Source organism: Choloepus didactylus, chromosome 2 (assembly GCF_015220235.1).
Source record: "Choloepus didactylus isolate mChoDid1 chromosome 2, mChoDid1.pri, whole genome shotgun sequence".
Taxonomy (NCBI): domain Eukaryota; kingdom Metazoa; phylum Chordata; class Mammalia; order Pilosa; family Megalonychidae; genus Choloepus; species Choloepus didactylus.
Genome location: NC_051308.1, coordinates 242,470,825 through 242,493,814, shown reverse-complemented (window position 1 = coordinate 242,493,814; position 22,990 = coordinate 242,470,825). Strand labels below are relative to the sequence as shown.

Genomic DNA, 22,990 nt, shown 5'->3' with positions numbered 1-22,990 from the left:
CCATTCGACCCAGCGATTGTACTTCTCGGTATATACCCGGAAGATCGGAAAGCAGTGACACGAACAGATATCTGCACGCCAATGTTCATAGCAGCATTAGTCACAATTGCCAAGAGATGGAAACAACCCAAATGTCCTTCAACAGATGAGTGGATAAATAAAATGTGGTATATACACACGATGGAATACTACGCGTCAGTAAGAAGGAACGATCTCGTGAAACATATGACAACATGGATGAACCTTGAAGACATAATGCTAAGCGATATAAGCCAGGCACAAAAAGAGAAATATTATATGCTACCACTAATGTGAACTTTGAAAAATATAAAACAAATGGCTTATAATGTAGAATGTAGGGGAACTAGCAATAGAGAGCAATTAAGGAAGGGGGAACAATAATCCAAGAAGAACAGATAAGCTATTTAACGTTCTGGGGATGCCCAGGAATGACTATGGTCTGTTAATTTCTGATGGATATAGTAGGAGCAAGTTCACAGAAATGTTGCTATATTAGGTAACTTTCTTGGGGTAAAGTAGGAACATGTTGGAAGTTAAGCAGTTATCTTACGTTAACTTAAGGAGTTAAAAAGGAGTCTTTTTCTTACCCCCTTGTTATGGTCTCTTTAAAATGTTCTTTTATTGTATGTTTGTTTTCTTTTTAACTTTTTTTTCATACAGTTGATTTTAAAAAGAATGGAAAGTTAAAAAAAAAAAAAAAACAAGGAAAAAAAAAGATGCAGTGCCCCCTTGAGGAGCCTGTGGAGAATGCAGGGGTATTCGCCTACCCCACCTCCATGGTTGCTAACATGACCACAGACATAGGGGACTGGTGGTTTGATGGGTTGAGCCCTCTACCACAGGTTTTACCCTTGGGAAGACGGTTGCTGCAAAGGAGAGGCTAGGCCTCCCTATGGTTGTGCCTAAGAGCCTCCTCCCGAATGCCTCTTTGTTGCTCAGATGTGGCCCTGTCTCTCTAGCTAAGCCAACTTGAAAGGTGAAATCACTGCCCTCCCCCCCACGTGGGATCAGACACCCAGGGGAGTGAATCTCCCTGGCAACGTGGAATATGACTCCCGGGGAGGAATGTAGACCTGGCATCGTGGGACGGAGAACATCTTCTTGACCAAAAGGGGGATGTGAAAGGAAATGAAATAAGCTTCAGTGGCAGAGAGAATCCAAAAGGAGCCGAGAGGTCACTCTGGTGTGCGGTCGCAGTTGATTCGTCTGGGGGGGGGGTGGCGGCCGGTTGCTAAATCCTAGGCTCTCAGGATTGCTCGGAGGGTACCGGCGGCGGGGGCTCTTTCCCGGAGGCGAGGGCGAGGCGGGGGACTTGGCCAGGTCCCCGGCGGAGGCGTGCAAAGGGCGGCGAGAAAGGAACAGGCGGGACACGTTTCTTTTAGGGTGAAGAAACCAAGAGAGTTTATTAGGGGAGAGTACAAGCTTATATCGGGCGGTTAGAGGGCGGGGTAGCTGTAGAGGTTAAAGGCTTGGATTGGTTCTGAGAGGGCGCGGAGGTTGTCCCTGGTTGTTGGGTGTTGCACAATGATTGGTGCTTGCGCACTGGCAGTAGGGGACGTTGCATTGTAACGGAGGGGTAGAGTGGTTAGACGAGGGAGGCGGTCTTACCCGGCAAGCTTCCTCCAACGGTTGGTTTTGGGTGAGGAATTGGGGCCTGCTTCCGGCCTCACCTTCTCAGGCCCGGGGGGCTGTGGAGGGCGCTGTCACCCGTACCCACTACCCTCCCCAGGGGTGGATCCGGTCCCCCAGCCCAGGCCCGCCAGGTTGAAGCACGTAATCAGTATCCCGCACTGGTGGGCACTCTTACGCACACTTTAGACAACCCTTTTTAGGTTCTAAAGAATTGGGGTAGCTGGTGGTGGATACCTGAAACTATCAAACTACAACCCAGAACCCATGAATCTCGAAGACAGTTGTATAAAAATGTAGCTTATGATGGGTGACAAGGGGATTGGGAAAGCCATAAGGACCACACTCCACTTTGTCTAGTTTATAGATGGATGAGTAGAAAAATAGGGGAAGGAAACAAACAGACAAAGGTACCCAGTGTTCTTTTTTACTTCAATTGCTCTTTTTCACTCTAATTATTATTCTTGTTATTCTTGTGTGTGTGTTAATGAAGGTGTCAGGGATTGATTTGGGTGATGAATGTACAACTATGTAATGGTACTGTGAACAATCGAAAGTACGATTTGTTTTGTATGACTGCGTGGTATATGAATATATCTCAATAAAATGAAGATTAAAAAAAAATAATCAATTGCATTTCTATATAGGAGCAATGAAGAATCCAAGAATTAAATTTTAAAAGCCAATTCTATTCACAAAAACATCAAGACGAATAAAGTGCTTAGGAGTAAATTTAATTCAAAAAAATAAAAAAAACCTGTATATTGAAAACGATAAAATGTTGTTGAGAGAAATTAAAGATCTAAATAAATAGAGAGAGATCCCATGTTCTGGGATTGGGAGATTCAATATTGTTAATTGGCAATTCATCCCAAATTAATTTATAGATTCAAAGCAACTCCTATCAAAAAGCAGCAGGCATTTTTTGTTTGTTTTCTTTTTTTTTTCTTTTTCTTTTTTTTTTTTTTTTGGCAGAAAATTTCAAACTAATCCTAAATTTATCTGGAAATGCAGAGGACCTAGAATACCCAAAACCATTTTGAAAAAGAACAAAGTTGGAAGACTTATTGTTCCTGATTTAAAGCTTACTCCAAAGTTGCAGCAATCAAGGCGGTGTGGCCCTGGCATAAGGACAGACAATGCAGCAAAACTGAAGTTTTGGAAATAAAGCCTTATGTTGATGCGTCCATTGATTTTCAACAAATTTGCCAAGACAATTTAATGGGAGAAAGGATAGCCCTTTTAAAACAAATGATTTGGGATAATAGGATAATCCTATACAAATAATAAAAAATAAAAAAAGAACTTAGGTCATTATTTCATGCCATACACATAAATTAACTCAAAGTGGATTACAGACCAAAGTTCAGGGACTAAAGCTATTCAAAATCTCGAAGAAAATATAAGAAAATCTTCTCAATAGGCAAAAAATTCTTAGCTATGACACCAAAAGCATGATTCATGATAGACAAAATGATAAACTTTGAAACTTTGCCCTTCAAGAGAAATCATTAAGGGAAAGAAAAGACAAACCATGGACTGGGAGAAAATATTTGCAAACCATAACTCTGCTAAAGGACTAATGTCCAGATTACATGTAAGGAGCTCTTATCATTCATTAGGAAGAAGACAAACAACCCAATTCAAAATGGGCAAATAATTCACATAGACTTCCCACCAAGGAAGTCTTAAGAATGGTTAAGAAGGACATGAAAAGATGCCCAACAACATTGGCCATTCGGGGGACGCAACCAGACAGCGAGCCCCCCTGCCCCTCCCCCGCCTCTCTACCACCACCCACCCCAGGAGGGCTAAATCCAAAAGATGGCCAATGCCAAATGATGGGAAGGATGTGGAGAGATTGGAGCCCTCAGACATTTCTAGTGGAAATGTAAAATGGTATAGCCCCTTTGGAAAACAGTTTGGCAGTTTTATTTTTATGTAATCAAATATAATTATCTTTTGCACATTGTTCCTGGAATTTGCATCATAGTTGGGAAAGGGTTCCCCACTTCTAGATTATAGGCAAATTCACCTGTATTTTCTTCTAGCACATGCATGATTGTATCTGTTTCATTTAAATCTCTGATCCATTTGGAATTTATGCTGGTGTATGATGTGAAGATAGATTTCCCTAAGCCTATCCTATTATTCCAACATTGCATATTCAAGTCATCCTTTCTCCACTGACTTGATATACCTCCTTTATCATATACTAAATTTGCATACGTAAGCGGGAATATTTCTGGATTTTCTATTCTGTTCCATTGGTCTATTTCTTCATGTGTCAGTTCCATTATCTTTTAATTATAGAGGCTTTATTTTATATGTTACTATCTGGCAGGGCTAGCCCCTACACCTCAGTCATTTTAATTAGATTTTTGCTGGCTATTCTTGGTGTTTTATTTCCTTCCAAATAAATTGTATTATCAATTTTTCTTGACCCAGAAAAAAATCCTGATGGAATCTTTATTGACATTATATTACATTTATAGATTGACTTGGGGAAGCTTGATAATTCTATGACCTTAACCAAGAACATGTTGTGTGTTTACATTTATTGAAATCTACTTTTGTGTCTTTTAGAAGCTTTTTTGTCCTTTTTCTCTTTAGGTTCTGAGAATTTTCTTGTTAAGTTTATACCTACACATTTAATTTTAGTTTTTTATATAGTAAATGAGGTCTTCCATTATTCCTTCTGTGTGTGTGTGTATACACACACACACACACACACACACACACACACACGGTATTGATTTTGTATCTTAATTTTATACCTGCTTCCTTGCTCCTATTATTTGTAGCAGATTTTCCATTGATCCCATGATCTTTTTACCTTATTGCATGGAGCACCGTTAGTTTTTCTGACTGTTAGTTTTCTAGGTAGAAGGGTCATGGCTAGAGGCTTCTCTGATTAGAGTGACGCTCCTGCTCTCCCGTGGATTTCCTTGTTTTGCCTGAACACTGCAGCAGTGGAGGTTCCGGGTTGTTTTCTGGAGGCTCTCAGAAGTTTGGCTTCTCCCAGGAGATCCTGAGATGAGTTGAGGCAGCAGTGAATCTGGGAGGTGATCCCAGGCAACCCTGGCAGAGGCAGGGGAAAGTGAGAAAGGAAGGGGTGGGTGCCAAGGGCCCCTCTCCTGGCAAGATCCCCCCGTGGGTTGCTGGAGCTCACTGCTGATGGGAGAGACGGTGTGGAGCATGCCTCTGAGGTACCCCAAACACGGGGCCAGGAAGCTGGGGTGCTCACCCCCCAAATCCCTGCCTGTCAGTGGGTGAGGGGTGCACTCAGGACTTTAGTGATCACCCAGCTGCTGGAGCCAAGCTGGGGTCCAACCCGGCCTGGCTCCCAGAGCATGGTCTAAATCGCAGCTGCAACCGGGGCTCTGGAGTCAGACTGACTTGGAGTGATTCCTGCCCTGACTCCCTCATCTATGCACTGGGGATGATAATAAAGCTAGGGTTGCCGTGCGGATGCAACACAGCATGGACACGGACACGCGCACGGATGTGGATATAGAGATAGAGACGTAAGTTAGACATCGACGCGGGAGCTCTTGTACTGTGTTCAGCCCAGCGCCATGGCACGGCAAGGCCACAGCTGGGTGCTGACAGCACTGTTAGTTGGGGGGCTTCCCAAGAGAAGCTGGTGGACCTGACTTCCCAGCTTCCGTGCCTCCTCCGTGCAGCCTCGGGGGTCCTATCTGTCCTCAGCTCCGTTCCCATTGCCCACTCTTCCCCGTGGGGCCACCTTTCATGCCACTATGAACCATATTGAAGCTTGGTCCCCCCCCGGCCCCGGGTGGCCCCCCCTCCTCCCTCCCAGAGCAGCAGCCACCCCTAACCGTTCCTCCTCCCTCCAACCCCCTTCTCCCAAACTCAACTTGCTCTTCATTTTGTTCTGGGACCGCCATGCAGCCCCATTTTCTTTGCATTTGGAGGCACGTTGCCTCTCCTGCAGCCTGTCATTCTGGTTTTCATTTTGTCATTCTTAGGACCCGTGAGCCATGGAGGGACCATCCCCCACCATGCAGAGCAGAGGCAAGTTCTAATAATATCAGATCATTATTGCAAGTTAAAATGACTCCATTTATTAAGGCCATTTAAACTGCATGACAGGGCCACTCTCTGATGACAAAGAGGAGGATGGGTCTCCTTGGGTGAGAACAGTTGTGATTCTGGGTCCGTGGTGGTGTTTGGGGAATCCACTCTTTCTGGGTCACACCAGCTGTAACGAGGGGACAGTTGTCTGAAGACTCTGTTGCGTTTATTAACCAAGTTTAGAAAGGGCAAGAGGATGGAGCAAATTACAAACGAGTTCCTAGCTCACGAGAGGCCGGGCGGGGTCAATGTGGCCTCTTCTTCAGGGGCTGCGTTCTCTGGGGTCAGAAGCATCTCTGCAGTGTTCTCAGAGCACCTTCCTTCCCGCTTGGAGAGGACGAGGCACGTGAAGAGGTCCGACTGTTCTGGCAGCCCAGTAGTTGGTCTCCAGGGGACTTCCGATGGGTCTTTTGAGGGTGGGGGGGGTGGGGAGGGGCTCAGGGTGCTCTGAGGAGTAGGTTCAAGCACCCAGAGCAGAGCTGAGGTGGGAAAAGGAGGCGGCTGAGCCTCACGTGTGAGAGCCTCTCTCATTCAGAAGTGGAAGCCAATGGGAGGGTTTCCACACACACCTGCCAACAGGCAGCGGACAGCATGGTGACAAGCGTGTGGAGCTGTCCCCCGTGCGTTTGAGTCGGTACAGATGTAGGAAGGAAACCGGCTCTGACATAAACCAATTGCCCAGCGATTAGGGGAACAATGAAGTGTTGGGAGCCTCCGTTGAACGTCTGTAATTTCCAAAGGAACTGCTGTTTAGTCATCATATTGCTGCTGAATGACAGAGCAGGGCCGGGTGGGAACTACGATTAGCTGCTGTCACCCTGGCGTGACAGTTTTTCCCCTACAGACAATGGAATATTAAGACCTCAATAGCAAGATGTTCTGTGCCCAATTGTGATGCAGCCCATTGTTGGAAGAAAGAAGAAAGAAAGGGGTTGGAGGCTCTTGCCCCAGGCCACGGGGAGGGGTGGCTGATTTAGGATTTTCTCACCTCTGGTGTAGCAGAGAAACAGATAAGCCAACTTGCATCAGAAGAAACCACTTCATTGGCTTTATGGGACAAGCCATAAGCGAGGTGGAAGGCCCCCACCGGCCTCAGCGGGACACAGACTCATCTGGTGTTCCTTTCTCTGCTGGCTGCCCGGGGAGGGCCGTGCGCTATTTTCTTTCTGAGGAGTCTTTCTTGGGGGTTGAACCTGCAGAAACTTTACTTTGGAAGTTGTTGACCCCAGACCTCGCCCCAATGCCAGAGGAGTTTCTTTCATTCCCTCCTTGGTGTGTGCAAACCCAAATATGGGACCGCTGCAAGTACAGATGTGCACGTAACTGTCTTTGTTGTCTGTGGCTGATGGGTTCGGTTTCTTTTTGGAAAACCCAAGGTTCTTCTTGTTTGCTCTTTTAAATGGCGCAAGATCATCCATCCCACATTTACCGTTTAACAAGTGAACCAGCGAGACAAATTTACCTGGCAGTGTCTGAGCTCTGACAGGTGAAGCCCAAATGGGGAAGAATCAGGCACTTAGCTTGCTTGAGAAGAAGGACTGGGGATGCTGTTTTGTATCAAGCAGTGAGTTAAATGCAGGCAATGAATCAAGAGCATTTGGAATCCATGACTAGCTCCTCTATTGGTCTGCTCTTAACATAGTCATCTAGCGTCTGCGTTCAACTTATTTATTTCCTAATGCTGGATGATGGATTATAAGACATGGAAAAAATCCTTCCACAAGACATACGCTATTGCAGCCTGCACAACACCCCCAGCTCTTTTTGCTTTCTCTCTCTCTGTTTTGCCTCCTTTCTGGTGCGTCGCTTGGGCCCCCGCATCGTATATCCTGATTAGATGGTGGATATTACTACAGGGATGTTTTTTAAGCCTGTCATTGACACATTTAATTCATTAGGTACCAAATCCACAAGCAAATTTTGGCTGGTCATAAAACATGGTTAATCCAGGGAGCTGCAGTAAAAGGTGAAAAATTATATTCCAGGAAATGCGGAATATTGCTTTTCGTAGAGACTTTTACTGGTCTACGCTATCTTTCTTCATTCATTTTTCTTCTGCCTGGTTCTCTTGGTAATTTAACCATTTGTTGTTCCCAGACCACAGAATGGCTCTATGATACTCTACAACAGGAAGAAAGTGAAATACAGGAAAGACGGGTATTGCTGGAAAAAGAGGAAAGATGGGAAAACCACCCGAGAGGACCACATGAAACTGAAGGTCCAGGGAGTGGAGGTAAAGAGCGGGCAAGGTTCTTGGGTTCCACAAATGTCGTTTCCGGGCTGATGCGGATAATGGAATTTGGGGAGTAATTCGATGCCAGTCACCTCTGTTAAAAGAATTTTTGTTTGCCAAGACCCTGGTTTCTTTTTTTCTTTTTCTCTTACCTTCTTACCCAATAGTGAGTGAAACTGGATTTAACTAAAGCACTCATGTTTCTAGGGAGTCATTGGTGTAAAGATCGGGATTTGCCAGGTTCCTGCAGAATCATTTATTGTGTTAATCACAGAAGAGCCTCCCCGGGTGCACTGAGGGTTTGCAGATGCCAAGAAAGAGCTGACGTGGTGTTAGGGTCTCCGTCTCCAGTGGCCTCTGGCCTCCTCTGTTGAGCTGTTCCCTTAGGAGCTGGTAATTCTCCATCCAGAGCCTCGCCTGACTCTGGCTATTACAAACCCTTCTCTTTCCCTTTGGGTGTTTCAAGCTCAGAGAGCACATGGATGTTAAGATAATCAGATAGCATAATAAGGTGTGTGTGATTTTTGCAGGGCTGGGGTGGAGGTGGGGTGCTGCGGGAAACGTCTTGGGATCTTGTGCAGACTTCGGTTTTTGGTCCTTGGGTGATAATGGTGCCATGGCACAGGCTGGTTTCTTTGCTTTGGTTCTGACCCCATGGGCTCTCAACCTTGGGAGACCATGGAAAAATTCCCTTGGGACGAGGGCCTGGGCCCTGCGCCACAGTAGTGGACGGAGAGGGTATGAAGCATGGTGAATTCTTGCCTGCTGATTAGCGAGCACCCACTTCTCTGTGTTGCCCACTGAGCCTGGTGAAAGGGCCTCACCTAGGAACGTGGCCAGTGCTGTCTTGGGCCAAGAGCTGGGAAGCCTGCCTGTGATCCTCCTGGTATTTTAAACTGGTCAAAGAGAAGTGTCCTGGAGTGTGTTGGCGTTGGGTTCTCAGGCGTGCCAGGACTGAAGGCAAGGACGGTAAGCCACTTGAGTTCAACGGGTTGCCCTTCCTCGCTGATGTTTTTTGTGACACTCTTTGTCATGATCGCTTTTTCTATATTAATCATGTGGTTTTATTGCTGTTAAAAATAGCATCAAATGGAGAGCATCAAATGGATTTTATTATATTATCCCACAGAGAGAGATAACTTTTGTTTTATGTGGTTTTTTTAAACACCTAATAACAATGCTTTATGATGATGAACCAAGAAAAGCCCCTCTCCGCGAAATCCCAGGTCCCTGCCCTCTCCTGCGCTCGGGGCTGGCACTGTGTGACATTATTTAATGCATGGGGCATTAAAATGCAGATTCCCCCAAACCTGCTGCTCTGGACCCACCTACAGGGCTGGGACTGTTGGTTGTGCAAATACGTCAGCTGCTGTGGCAGGGAGCCTGGGGCACGGGGCTTTGCTTGTTCTGTGAGGACCCTCGTCTCCCACGGCAGAGTGAGCGAGGAAAAGGTAGAAAGGTGAGGAAAGGGGTGGGTGGGGTCAGAGAATGGGGACCCCCTCTCTCGGGGCTAACAGAGCCTGTTCAAGGACAGCGCCACCCGCCAGAACCCACACTAAAGCCCCTGCAAACTGGGCCTGCAGGTCTCTGTGTATTTCATCTTTGGTAATATGTAAATCAGAAATTTGTGGTTGTAAGTAACAGTAGGGTCGATTTCTTCCTCAGCAGGATCTCAGAAGCCCAGGGGGAAAAAGAGCCACTGTGTTCATTTCCTTCCCTCGTGTTATAAATTAGAACTATCACTGAATGGAATCAGAATGGTTTATGGTTATTTTTTGGCCGTATTTCTGTTTGGAGTTATCTGTGGCTCTCACACTTAGAGGCTAATGGGTGGGCACCTGGGTGGGGGCGCTGTGGCCCCTCCGAAGGCAGAGGACGGGAAATCGGCAAGGTGGTGAGGGGTTTCCGTGGCTCTGCAGGACGTGGCAGCACGACAGGAGAGGCCCACATTTAGGCTCTTGGGGTGTGAGGCCACCAAAGCCGATGTGTTGTGCAGTGGCTTTTCCCATCGAGCTCAGGGGCCACGGGCTTTGGAGATGAGGATTTGGCCACCGCGGGCAGTGGGCAGCCTTGGACACTTCCTCAGGGAGCCATCCCACAGAGTCAGTTAGAAAATATTGACTGTGAACCTACTTCCTGCGAGGCCCTGGGTTGTCTACAGAGAAAACAGAAGCCACGTTTTCTGCTCCATGGCCTCGTGGTCCAATTGAGAAGACAGCCATGTCCGTCGATAGAGGTAATAGTGCTGAGAGGCATAAACGTCTTAGCTTTTATAAGGGTTCTGGGGGTTTGGAGTGGGCTGGGATGATATCAGGGAACTTCCTAGGTGAGGTGGGATATAAGCTGAGCTTTAAGGTCGGGCAGGATTGTGTGTGTGCAATTTACATTTTCTTCTTTTCACTTAGCATTGCTGTCTGAGCTAAATCTATGTTGATACTTGGCACTCTTTCATCCCTTTCTACTGCTCTGTAGCATTCAACTGTGTAAACACTGGAGCCAGGCTCTATCTGTGGACTTTTGGCATTACAAACAGTGCCTCAGTAAACATCCTTGTACACATCTGCTCGTGTACCTGTGCAACCAGGGCCTGGAATTGTTGGGTTGTGAGGTCTGCACACTTTCAGTTGTGCTAGACACTGTCAAATTGCTCTCCAAAGCAGTTGTACTAATGGCACGCCCACCAGCACTGGGAATTCCATTTCCCCTGCATCCTCTGGCACACTGATGCACGGAAGACGGTGCCCCTGCTCAATATGAATTGGAAATTTTCTTGGTTGGGTGATGAGCACCTTCTCATGTTAATGGAAGTGCTTTGCTGTGGAGTGTCTTCTGGGGTGTGAGTTGCCTGCCATGGGCATGATTTCTAAATAGGCAAGAGAAGCCCCCAAGTCTCACCAGTGTTTCTTCTGCATTAGCTCCGATCTGGTCCAGTGGCTGGAAAGCCTAGTGGTATGCTCTGGGACAGCAGCTATTTGGTCCTTTCCACCTGGGGAATTGCAATGGGGATCTGCACTGGGGCTTAGCATCTCATGGGGGTAAGGGGCTTCTCAGTTCAGACCCTGCTTCCTTCCTCAGTGGGATCAGAGTCTGGCAGTTCCCGTTGACTCAGCTCCAGCATCTCGTCAGGTGCCGGGCAGCCGCCGCTCCTGCTGGGTGAGGAAGCCAGGCAGGCCCAGGGCATTGGCTTTGTGATTCTTCTACCACCTGAGCTACTTTCTGCAGTCCAAGGGCGCAATAAAGATATCTGGATCTACCATTTAACAAATAAATTGCCAGGAAAACATCCAGCTCTACTCATGGAACTGCCCAGTGGCCTAGCTCCTTTTGTTCTCTGAGGCTGGGGCCCCAGGAACACAAGGCAACTCAAAGGCACATTGATTTTCTCAATCAGGCGCAAGACGGGGGGAGCCGCTTTTGAAGCTGATGAGCCGTTCGTTCCTTGATTAGCTGTCTTGTCTGTAAGCCAAGGAGAAGCTGGCTCGATAAGCTTTCCAACGACACAGGGCTCCGTGGTCAGGAGGCCCAGGATGACAAAGGTTGACAGGGAGTGGTTGCAATGTCAATGTTTCATAAGATGAAATCTCGACATGCCTGAATTTGTCCCTGTTCCCCATGCAGATGTATGCCTGCTTTTCTGGTGCCTGACAGGGTGGAGAGAATTTGGGGGTGGGAGATTTCCGGAGAGCACAAGCCAGAGCTTAAACATCCCCTGTGCCTCCAGTACGGCATAGCCCTGTGGTCCCTGAGTTGGGTGAGGTCAGCGAGAGGTGACATTGTCCTCTGGGTCAAGCTGGAAAAGTACATTCATGCTCACAGCACTTTTCTCTGGCCCCAGAGGCTTGCTGGGCCATCTTATACCTGACCTTCAGAACTCTCGCCTGAGAGCTCTGGGGTGTCTCTCAGAAGCCGAGCTGGCTCTCAACTGTTCACCTTCCTCTGCTTGGCTGCTAGGTTCCCAAGACAGATAGGAGCCCCCCACTCAGTTCAGGGGCAGTTACAGGCTTACACATCTCCTGTGCCATTTAATCCTCATAAACACATCCATGCAAAGTACGTACCATTGTACCCATTTTATAGATGAAGAGACTGCACTGCAGAGAGGATTTCACTTGCCTGTGATTTGAACCCAGGGCTGTCTGGTTCCAAATCTCAAGCTCTTGCCCTTATACCAGTTGCTTCCTGTGCACTCAGGTGAGATCTGCAGTTTTTTCAGATCACATTGACACATGTTTATTCAGCACATACCCTTCATTAATCAGCCAGTTGTCCAGTGCTTTCCATCCATTAGCACAGTGACAGATACTGAGGATACAGTGATGTTTAAAAGAAGACTAGGTTCCCACTCTCATGGGGAGACAGAAAATCAAGCATGCTACTAGAAGGCAGAGTGATGAGATGGTGTGATGGAAGAGTCACAGGATGCTGTGGAGACCACTGGGAGGGACACCCAAGGCAGCCTTGGCCTTTAGGAGGTGACCTAAAGGAAGTAGGGAAAGATGGATGCTAGTCAGGTAGCAGGGCATGGATGCGAAAGAGTGATGGACGAGGTTGACGGCCAACATGACTTTAAGCAACAGGAGGCCAGAATTATGACACGTCAGCATTGCTTCCAGCTCTGAGCAGTCCAGAACTGGGCCCCTCTGCTCTGATCTCACTGCTGCAGACTCCCTGCCTTTGGGACCCAAGGACAGACAGTGCATGGAGGCTGTCGGTGGACGTGCAAGGCATCGTGGGTGTCATGGATAGAGAAATCCTCCCCATCGGGTGGTTCTGTACAGGAACCCCTGGCCCAGGCCACCTGTCTGGCAGAAATCGCAGCGTCTCCTCTGTTTGGAAACGAAGCAGTGCCGAGGAAGTTCACTTTCATTTTGCTGACCTGTTTGTGTTGCCTACAAAGAATGAAGCGTTGCTCTGACTTCTTGATTAACTGTCATAAAGCTCAAAGCCCATCATTAGGGTGGCAGTCGTGGTAACAGGTTATGTTTGTGGACCCGGCCTCATTAGACGTGACGTTCTTTATTTGGACACTTAGGCCAGATATTTGGAAAAAAAAAAAAAAAGTAACCTCTTTTAAAAGTAGGAATGATATTGTAGTTACCGCATTAGGAATTAACAGGGCATGAAATAACTGTCTGCCTCGTGGCAGTGCCAGATCATTTCAGCTCTGCTTGCAGCCATAAGATAAATAGGTGTCTTACTTGGAGCTGATGGAAAAGATTTAAAGTAGCTGGCCACAAACTTGTATGGTACCCAAATCAAGTTTAGAAATACAGCAACAAATAGAGATGGAGGAAGTGAGTTGGCTGATGAAATCACCAAGCAGCAAAGACTCACAGAGGGGCCAACGAGCTATGTCTCCACTATGTATGTTTACACAGAATCCACATTGTTTGCTTTTGGTAAATAATTATGTACCTTTGCTCTGTGGACATATTATTTCACTCCCATCTGCATTTGGACTCACCAGTCAATACTGCACAGTGTTCCTCATTTAGAACCTATTGTTTCCACACTTCTAGGTCGAGACTGTCTTAGCATCTTTCTACATCTGACATTTCCAGGCTATCTTCCCCGATTGTCTCCAGCCAGAAGCAATTATTTCCTCCTCTTAATTGCCATAGCACCCCATCTATACATTTGAAAGGAAGTCATCGCCTTGATTTTATATTAGCTCTGTCCAGTTCAATATAGACATATTGAGAGTCTAGGTTTTTCTAGATTCTAGAAAACCTGCATCTGGTATCTAGATACTAGATAATCCATTAGGTGCAGGTTATAAAGAAACAAATAAGATGCAGTATCATACTTGAGGAACTTACTGCAACATATAACTGGTCATTTGAATATGATATGTTAACTATTAAAATTTTAGTGATTTTAGAGTGTCCTTCTCTCATCCTCTCTACTGGGGTTGGGGAGCTGCTGAGAGCGAGCTCCAAATGGCTAAATACTGTCAGGGGGACCTCTCCTTTTATCCCCTCAACCCCGAGCTTTCATTGTGGCGGACACTTCGTCCTATTGGTTTTACTCTGCTAATAAGCTAACAAGTTAAGACTTAATTTCCTGTTACCTGGATGTGTTTTGTTAGAATCAATTCAGAAGCTCAAATCCATAGTCTTTCCTTAATTTATAATTACTTAGAATCCCTGGTGATGTGTCCCTACCCAATTCATATAATTAAAATTTTAACTAATAAATAACATGAAGCTAGCTACATTTTGAAGCAGCAATGGCGGACTGTTTTTGTTCGTATTTCCCATTTATAGAGGCCCGGCCAGCGTGGTGCCCTTGCCTCTCATTCTTCAGGTTCCCTCTTGCCTGGGAACAGCCAAATAACAGCGACAGTGTCATTTGTTGAGCACTTAACTGAACACTTTGTCCTGTGCTCACTACTTTCTGAGCGTCATCTCGTTTCATTACTTCACAACAACATACCGATCAGTAGGTCCTAACACTAGCCCCCATTTGGCAGAAGATGTAATTAATTTCCAAAAAGTTAAGGAACTTATCCAAGACACCTAGCTGGTTAGTAATGGAGCCCAGGACACACTCCCAGGTCTGCCTGATTCCAAATCCCCATTTGCCTGATCACTATGCCACAGTGTGTGTGCTCTTTGTCCACAGAGCTCTGGGAGTGAGGTGTTTAAAATGCATCCTCATGTGCTCAGACTGGGTCTCAAATAAGATTGGGGATAAAGCTTTCGGTAGAAGGGATGTGCCTCCTTGCAGTCACCCGGCCTCCCTGCCTTTATAATCCAAACCAGTCCCCGGGGAAGAGCCTCTGTCCTGTTGGTCCCCAGCCCAGGGATCAAGCTCTACCCGGGCCCTCCAGCCGCTGCCAGAGGAAGACATGGCAGTCCCCTTGCTGCCCCCAAACATCCCCAACACCCTTCCTGACGGGCTGTGACATCTTACAAGAGTCCCTTGAGAACCTTTCTTGTTCCCATGTGAACCTTGATTAGCGGGTGACAAGTTAGGTTTATATGCTCTCCATATGAACTGCCTGTTTCCATTTGCCGTCAGGCTGCAGCTTTCACGCTTGGATATGCTCATTTGGGTGTGGTGGGAGCCTGGGCTCTCTCTCTCCATGGAGAGAGGCCGGTTTAGCATGCACACACTCACATACACACACACACACACATACATGAAAATACAGGACGCCCAGATGAATTTGAAGATCAGATAAACGATGAATTGTTATTTAGTATAGGTATGCCCTATGCATTATTCAGGACATACTCATACTAAAAGACTTTTCATTGTTTATCTGAAACTCACATTTAACTGGGCATCCTGTAGTTTTTCTGGCAGCCCTTTGATCGCCAGGGCAGTTTCCTCTGTGCCTTTGAGGATGGAGACTGGGCTGCTTGGATTATTGGTCTCGGTGAGGACGTGGAGAAGTGAGATGGTTTATTTCCAGACACAAATGATCAATGCAGGAACCATAACAAAAACAGGAGGAGACTCCCCATCTCTAGGGTGACTCACAAACCCAGAACAGCCAGGACCCCTGGCAGCTCAGGTCCGTGTCCTTAGAGGCTGTTATCTCAAGGAACGAGGGACGCAGGCCCCTGCCAGCGAGATTTGGAGAGAAGCTTGTTAGTTCAAGATGCGCCAGGAAGATTTTGAAGGAAATGTGTTTTTAGTTTCTGTTTCTCCTTGTCTCTCCGGTAGGTTACAATATGTAAAGTATTCTGTAATTTCCTTTTTAAAACTTGATTTGAGCCTTATTAAGCTAGAAACTCCCTGTTGAAGGTAAAGTGGCAGAATATCCACTTGGTATGCTGAACTTGTATGTAATTATTATCATAACAGTCCCTTAACATCACTGCAGATTAGCCTACAAGGGCATGTATGGAAATTTTAGCATAGTCAATCACAACGTGAACCCTTGAATGCCACTGTCAAAATCCACCCAGGGCCTCTCTCTGGGCCCCAACACACAGCAGACATAAAGTTAGATGTCGCCCAGGCCTCACAACCTTGATATTTGCAAGTGTAATTTATAGCCTCATCTAGAGGCTGGGATGCATTTTAAGAACACGATGTATATGGTGCCTCCCTTGGTAACTGACCACTTACGGTTGTTTGCGTTGGGTAAAGTATATCCCTGGCCTTCTCTTGACTGAATTGTAAAATATTAATCTTCTCCTTTCCATTCCCTAATATTGCCGGGGAAATTTACTCCGATCATCAGTGACTGTGGCTTGTTACTGTGTGGGGCAGGCCGTGCTCAGCAGGAATCTCCGCCCTGGTTCCAGAAGAGTCTCACCCGCATCACCTTAGTTGACGTGGGCTTGGTCACCGCCAAAGGGAAGGTATATGGTTTGTTCTGTCTGTCTGCTTCTCACACTCCAGCAAAAACCGCGGAGAAAATCGAGCTGCAGGTGAAGGACTTTTTTGTTACCAGTAGGAGTGGGGAGAGGAATGTTAACAAGTAAATTAAAGAAGGGGAAAGTTATCCACCCAGCTGCTCCGCCTGGGGTTGCTGTGACTGCGGCTGGCTCTGGTCTGGCTTCCTCCGTGTGCAATTGTTTGGGCTTTTGGCAGCCAAGCTTCCCTTCCGGCCGCGTCCCCTCCCTTGACTCGAGGCTGGGCCCGGAGACAGAAAGCAGGTGATTGAATGAAAGAGAGCCTTGGGGGCTCTTGGGTTTTTCTCCTGGACAGATGAAATGACCTTCCATTTCCCCTTTGCGTTTCTCAATCCCAGCACTTGCTAATGCTGTGTGTCCTTCAGGGCATGACTTGATTTCTTATTGCAAAAGACTCACCACTCAGGCGAAACTTGGAGCCAGGGCTAAAGCTTGAGTGGATGAACAGCCCCTCACTGCTCAAACTGGGGCTCACTCGCCGGCAGCGGCTCCAGCGCCACTCAGGAGCCTATGAGGAGCTCAGACTCAGGGAATCTGCATTTCTGTAAGATCCCAGGTGATTCCCATGTGCACCGATTTGGAGAGCAGGGCTGGGTGCCATGCCAGCCTCTTGTTCCTGGTGTGGTCCCGCCTGGGTGCTCACCCCAAAGCAGATGGGTTGGTTGGTTTGTTTGTTTGTTTGTTTGTTTTCCCCACCTTATCTTAAGAAAAAAAGCCCAAAGGAAAATTTCACAAGCTTGTCTGGCAATTCATTACCCGACTCCGAGCACCTTCTTAAAAATATCTAACTGAAATCTCTGTTTATATGCTTTGAGCCGATCATTCATTATTCTGCCCCTGGCAATGATGGATAGAGAAGAGCAGGTTTCTGGAAGCAGAACAAGCTAACTGACAATGACTGCACGTTTCCTTCAGCCTTCTCAGGTGAGCTAGCTCTGTTCTCGCTTTCTTTAGCTCCACTCACAGAAGCTGCCTGTCTCTTCACCATCATAGCCAAGTGCTTGTCACAGTACTTGGCACCCAATAAATATTTTTTGGTTGAATGGATGAAATGATGGGTGAATAGGACCCTGCTTTCAAGGTCAGGGGTTAGCAAACTTTCGGAAGGATTTGTGTCTGAGCTCTAGCAAGCCGAGGTGCTCCTATCTGCAACCTGAGGGTGTTTACCCTCAGGGTTTATTCCCACAACAGTTGAATACTTTTATTCCCGACATGCCTTATTGTTGCATCAGACATTTTGGTTATTCATGTTTGTTCTGGCTAGGTTAGGGCTTTCCTTTGTATTTATTTTTAGTGGCAATACGCCCCTGTGGCATAGACTTATTTCTCCCATCCTAAATTGTCCTCAGCCTGCAGAAGGCAGATGACGTCTCTTGCAAAGGGCAGTTTGAAAATGGGGGCGGGGAAGTGTCCCTTTGCTCCAGAGAGCTCACACCAAGGCATTGCGGGGAGGACAGGGCAAGGCCCGATGGTGACTCTGAGCTCCCTTGTCCAGTGGGGAGACTGAGCCCAAAGCATGTGGCTTCGCTGGCACCAGGGCTGGGAGAGGAGTAAACGCACCGGATCGCACGGAAGAAGGGTTGAGACTTGAAGTGATTTGAAAGAAGCCTGGACATGTTAAATGTGGCAAGACCCCCATGCCCCCCACCCCCCCGAATGTTGACTGCAGGGAGGATGCAGGTGTTATTGTCACTGTTTAAGTATTTGCACGGCAGCCTGAGGAAACTGGAGACTGTCCATCTCATCTTGGCTGCCACGATTTACGTGCAGTTATAGGATGGGTGCAAGAGGTAGGCATTTATTAGAAAAGCATAAAAAAAGTTGACTTGTGAAGTGATTATTTAGAATTTACTTTATTAAATATTCTAAGTGACAAACTGCACCTGGGCTAGTTTGGAGCTTAGTGATGCATGGATCTGTGGTAGTGAAAAGGAAGTTGAAGACTAGGTTTGCTGTTTCAGAAGAAGAATATAGATTATTATTAAAACTGGAGTGCATCTCCTGAGAAGCCTTCCTTAAGGGAATGCACGTATCAATAATTTCTTCTCTCTGTGAGACTCGTAATGTTTCACTTACTGAAACATAAATTCTAAGCAAGTGGCTGGGTACTCCTTACATCCTCCCTCATGGATGATCGTCTTTCATCCCTGAGTTTGTGTGTAACACTCTTCATCCCCTAATCTGCACAGCTTTGTTTTCCCACCTCTAGATTTTAATGGTGAAAAGCTCTGCTGGGGTCCATCAGGTCTATCATGTGAGATGCGAGTGGAGACCCTGATAGCTGATTTGCCTGGGCTTCCTTTGCTCAAAATTTCCTAAAAGATCCATGTAAATCTTGAAAAAAACTGTGAATGACTGTCAGATCTCAGAGTTCCGAGACAAGGCTGAGAGAGACAGTGAGGTCAGCTGCTGGAGGATGCTTCCTTGAACCCGTTCCTGTGAAGCCACCAGGGCAGCAAGGCACACTCGGGAGCTGCACGTGTGTGGAGGGCGGCAGATAGGGGCACTGATCTCCCGGCTCGCGGGCGATTCCTGCTCTCGCAGACCCCAGGCTCCCCTTCGGAGAGCAAGCATCTGCCGTCCAGCCCACACCAAGGACAGAGAGGGGGCTCCCTGCCCTTTTACCGGTGACTAACGAGGGCACGTGCCTTCCAGTGGCACGCAGAAGCCATCAGCGTGGTCTCACTGCTGAAGTTTCAAAATACTCCACTTCTTTATCTTTCCAGAATTAGGCAGATGCTTAAATGCTGTAATCTTTTCTATAGGAGATTGTGAGAACCTAACTTGGGAAACCCCAAGACTCCTTATTCCCCCCCACCCAGATTCCTCTCCGGTCTATTTGCAGTGCTAACGAAGTGAAAGTTTACACCTTTTATATTTTACTGAAACCCCTCATGTTGTTGTGTGCTGTTACAAATGGAGTTAGACCTCATCAATATAATGCCATATGAAGTTCCATTTCCCCAAAGAGGACACGCTGAACCACTCAGCAGTTATTTCTTACGGAAAGAATCTGCTTGGCTTTCCCCAGGAGGAATCCGCCCGTAAGGAAGTGAGTTTTGTTGCTGACCTTTAATTCTTTAATTGCTGTGAAAAAGTTGAAAGAGTCTTAAATTACAGCCTCTGCCTCCAGGTGGGCTTGACGAGGTTCCCTCGGTCTCTTTACAGCAGGGCTGCTTTCGGGTGGTTCTGATCTCATCAAATTCATTTCCCTCCTCACTGAACTCTCAGAAGCCCCCCCTCACCCCCGCAAAGGGGATTTCGGTCTGGATGAAGCTGCCGGTTCACGGTTGCCTGCGGCTTCTGCTCACCAGCACCCAGCTCCGAGTGGGGTTTGCCAACCGTTGCCTGAACGATGGAATGAGGGTTTGGAGAGCTGGCACATGAGAACTTCCAGGGACAACAGAGGCTGTTACTTCCCGGTGACGGCAGAGAGCCTTGCACGGGGGCACCCTTTGACATCCGGGGGGGGGGGGTGGGTGCCACCAGCCACGAAAGACCCTCGTTCCAGATGTAGAACCCATCATTTTTGCCTTCTGCTGGAAGGCAGTTAAATGAACCTCACAGAAGTAGCTTTCCTCCTACATGGCTGAACACTTTCAGAAACGATACGAAACGTTCGGAAGAGAGATGCTACGCATTATTTTGACCACATATATATTTTTTCTTTCACAACACCTGGCAATAAAATGCTTGGGCTAAATACCAGATGAGTGTGTGGTTTGTTATGTATAGTAGCTTTGCCTATAACTTTTTTAAGCCCTCCAGATGGAAGTGCGATATAAATGTGGAGAGCCCGAGAAGGGGGAATGAAAATAAATTCACAAAGAAATAAAGAATCTGTTTTTTATACTTTCTTTTGCAAATAGTGTTGGCAATGACATATTGTGAATGGACTGAATTATAACAAAACCAGGAACGAAACAGAGCTCGGGGGCAGGAGGAGTGATCGTTACACGTACTTTTACTGATATAATGCAAAACAACGCTTTTTTACACTCAATTAGTTTGCACATTGTGTTGGGCACAAACCAGAATGTAGAACATTTTGGGGTTTTGTTTTTACATGATTAAGGGAGATGAGATGAAATAAATTCAGTAAATTACCCTGCGTTCCTTTTTGGTCTGAGATGTTTTCGTTTTTGTTGTCTCTCGTCTCTGGGGTTCGTGGATGGCCCTGCTCCTGCAGCAGGACCCAGCCTCTGTCCCCAGACGAGATGGTCCTCCCCGAGATCAGTGGGTTCCCCACCTTAGGGCCATCTTTTGCTGCATAAACAAGGTTATGGATCGGAGCCATACACATTTAGTATTTTACTGTGTTTTTGTGGTTTGAATATCAGAAAAGGATAGCAAGCACGATAGAGGCTAACAGATGTTAGCAAGCATTTAGGCAGCGAAAGTATTTCTAGGCTGTGTGTATTTCAAGATCCTTGTTTAATTTACTTTGCTTAATTATCCTTTCTTGCATTTTTATTGCTCCTAATATGATAATATTAAGAATTTCAGTGTGTGATTATGCATTGCTCATTTTAATATATGTTGGGGGGGGCAGGGAATGTGCATTGATGCGGGATACCAGGAGACAGACAGATTTGGGGGTCACAGCCCCTGCTGGGTTCCGCTCTGGCAGTCTCCTGTGGGAGGGGTCTGGGAAGATGCTGGGTCCTCACTGCAGATGAAGTGGAACTTCAAGTGCAGACAAGTTGCTCTGGGGATTCTGGTTCTGTCGGTCCGGATGGGGCCTGAGATTCTGCATTTACAGCAAGTTCCCAGGCGATGTCGTTGCTGCTGGCCTCGTGGAGCCCACGTTAAGTAGCAAGGATGGGGCGACATCGGGGAGTGAAATGATGTCATTTGGAGTGCCAGGGCTCTGATGGGCTAGTGCCCCCCTTGCATAAGTAACACGTACCTGCCGACTAAGCAGTCTCCTTCTGGCACAGAAGCTGTGGCCAAGGACCCAGGTCAGACTCCTGTCTTTTAAAAATATCATACTCATTTTCCTGTGTGCACAAGGAGAGGCATGCCCAAAATGCACTCGGCCCCTCTGCGTTTTGTATTCAAACCCACAAATACACACAAGACAACAATAGGGGAAAACTGTTAGGTGTAATATCCAATTATAATTATTTTTTACTCCAAAAAGCACATGAAATAAATAATGCAGTTTATGTTACTTCTAGAAAATGCAGCAGCATCAGTTAATTTACATAAATTATACAGCTCATTATCTTTGTTTATAAAAAGCTTTAGCAATATTTTGGCTTATGGATCTTAAAGAAAAAAAAAAATCCCAGATTCCAGTTCAGTAGAATTTTCATTTCCTGCACAGTCACCTTTTTATTTATTTACAGAGAGAGCATCTCTTTGATAGATCCCCTTAGGATCCCTGCCCTTTCCTCACGATGAATGGGATGCATTAAGTTTGACTTTTGTTTATAAAAAGACAAATAAATACAAGTGAGTTAATCCAAGCATCGAGGGAAAGCGGTGACGAGCAGTTGCAGCTGTCTCTGCTGCCCAAGCCTGCTCCTGACACCTGCACCGGCAGGGGTGGGGAAGGGGGCGTTGTGACCAGAGAGCAGGGTTTTTCTGTTCCTTAGGTTCTCAGGTGGGCTCGAGTGAACGGCCACGGTGCCACACGTGGACCTGTGAGCTGTCAGGGCACTCCCGCATTGTCCAATACATGTGCCACAGGTCACACGTCCCTTCTGAGCACCTGAAGTCCAGACTGCAGGGTGCTCTAAGGATAAAAACACCCCACATTTCAGAATCTTAGTAGGAGAAAAGAATGCTAAATATCCCAGTAATTTTTAAATCGATTATGTGATGAAATGATAATATTTTAGATGTGTTAGGTTAAATTAAAATAGTATTAAAATTAAAATCACCTGTTTCTTTTTGCTTTAATGTTGACACTAGAAAATTTAAGGCGTGGCTTGTAATAATTCTACTGGACGGTGCTGGAGGCGGGACCTAGGTTACTTGCCTGCACACCCACTATTTTGACTCAGACTCTAATTCTTCTATCTGTCCTGCATCAGGCCCTGATAACCTAATAATCAGAAACTTAGGATTCTACTCAGTGGAAAGGGTAGGTCTGTGTTTGATGACTTGTTGGAGATTTGAAGGGCACACAGGAGAACAACATGATATAAGAAAATTGAGCTCTTTCCCTGTAACAATGCTTGGCTGTTACTTCTAGCTTAAATATTAAAGTCGTTGCCCATGGATAGAGCAGCCCAGCTCCCAGATTACCTCCCAGTGGAAGCTGGTGAATCCTAAATTCTCCTTCATTGCTTGTGCAGATCTGTTAGAACAGTAAGAGAAAAGCCTTTCCAGTGGCAAGTCTGCAGAGCTGGGTGTGTGCCTCTTATAGAAGGGAAAGATAATTGCCATTTCCACAGGGAAATCCATGCCTTGCCACGCAGCAGGGTGCCAGGCTTTCAGAATCAGGGGGTTTGGGGGGGTCACCCAGTGGTGGCAAGGCCTCTGGCTGGAGGGCCACAGCCTGGGACCCAGACACACCAGGGGACCCCCGAAGGTTCAGGTCTCTCCTTCACTCTTCAGTTCTGCTGGGACCAGGTGAAGCTCTTTGCCCTCCTAACCCATGGGAGGTTAGAGCCAAAGTGATTGTGTC

The 22,990-nt window shown here is 46.7% G+C and overlaps 1 protein-coding gene across 5 annotated transcripts in view; it reads left to right on the top strand.

The window, feature by feature from the left end:
- Positions 1-22,990, top strand: part of CAMTA1 (calmodulin binding transcription activator 1) — a 955,716-nt gene that overhangs the window by 483,285 nt on the left and 449,441 nt on the right. For all 5 annotated transcript variants that reach the window (XM_037828625.1, XM_037828627.1, XM_037828624.1 and 2 more), the window contains one exon: positions 7,846-7,981. In XM_037828625.1, the coding sequence (XP_037684553.1) occupies positions 7,846-7,981 (136 nt within the window). The remainder of the gene's footprint in view (positions 1-7,845; positions 7,982-22,990) is intronic.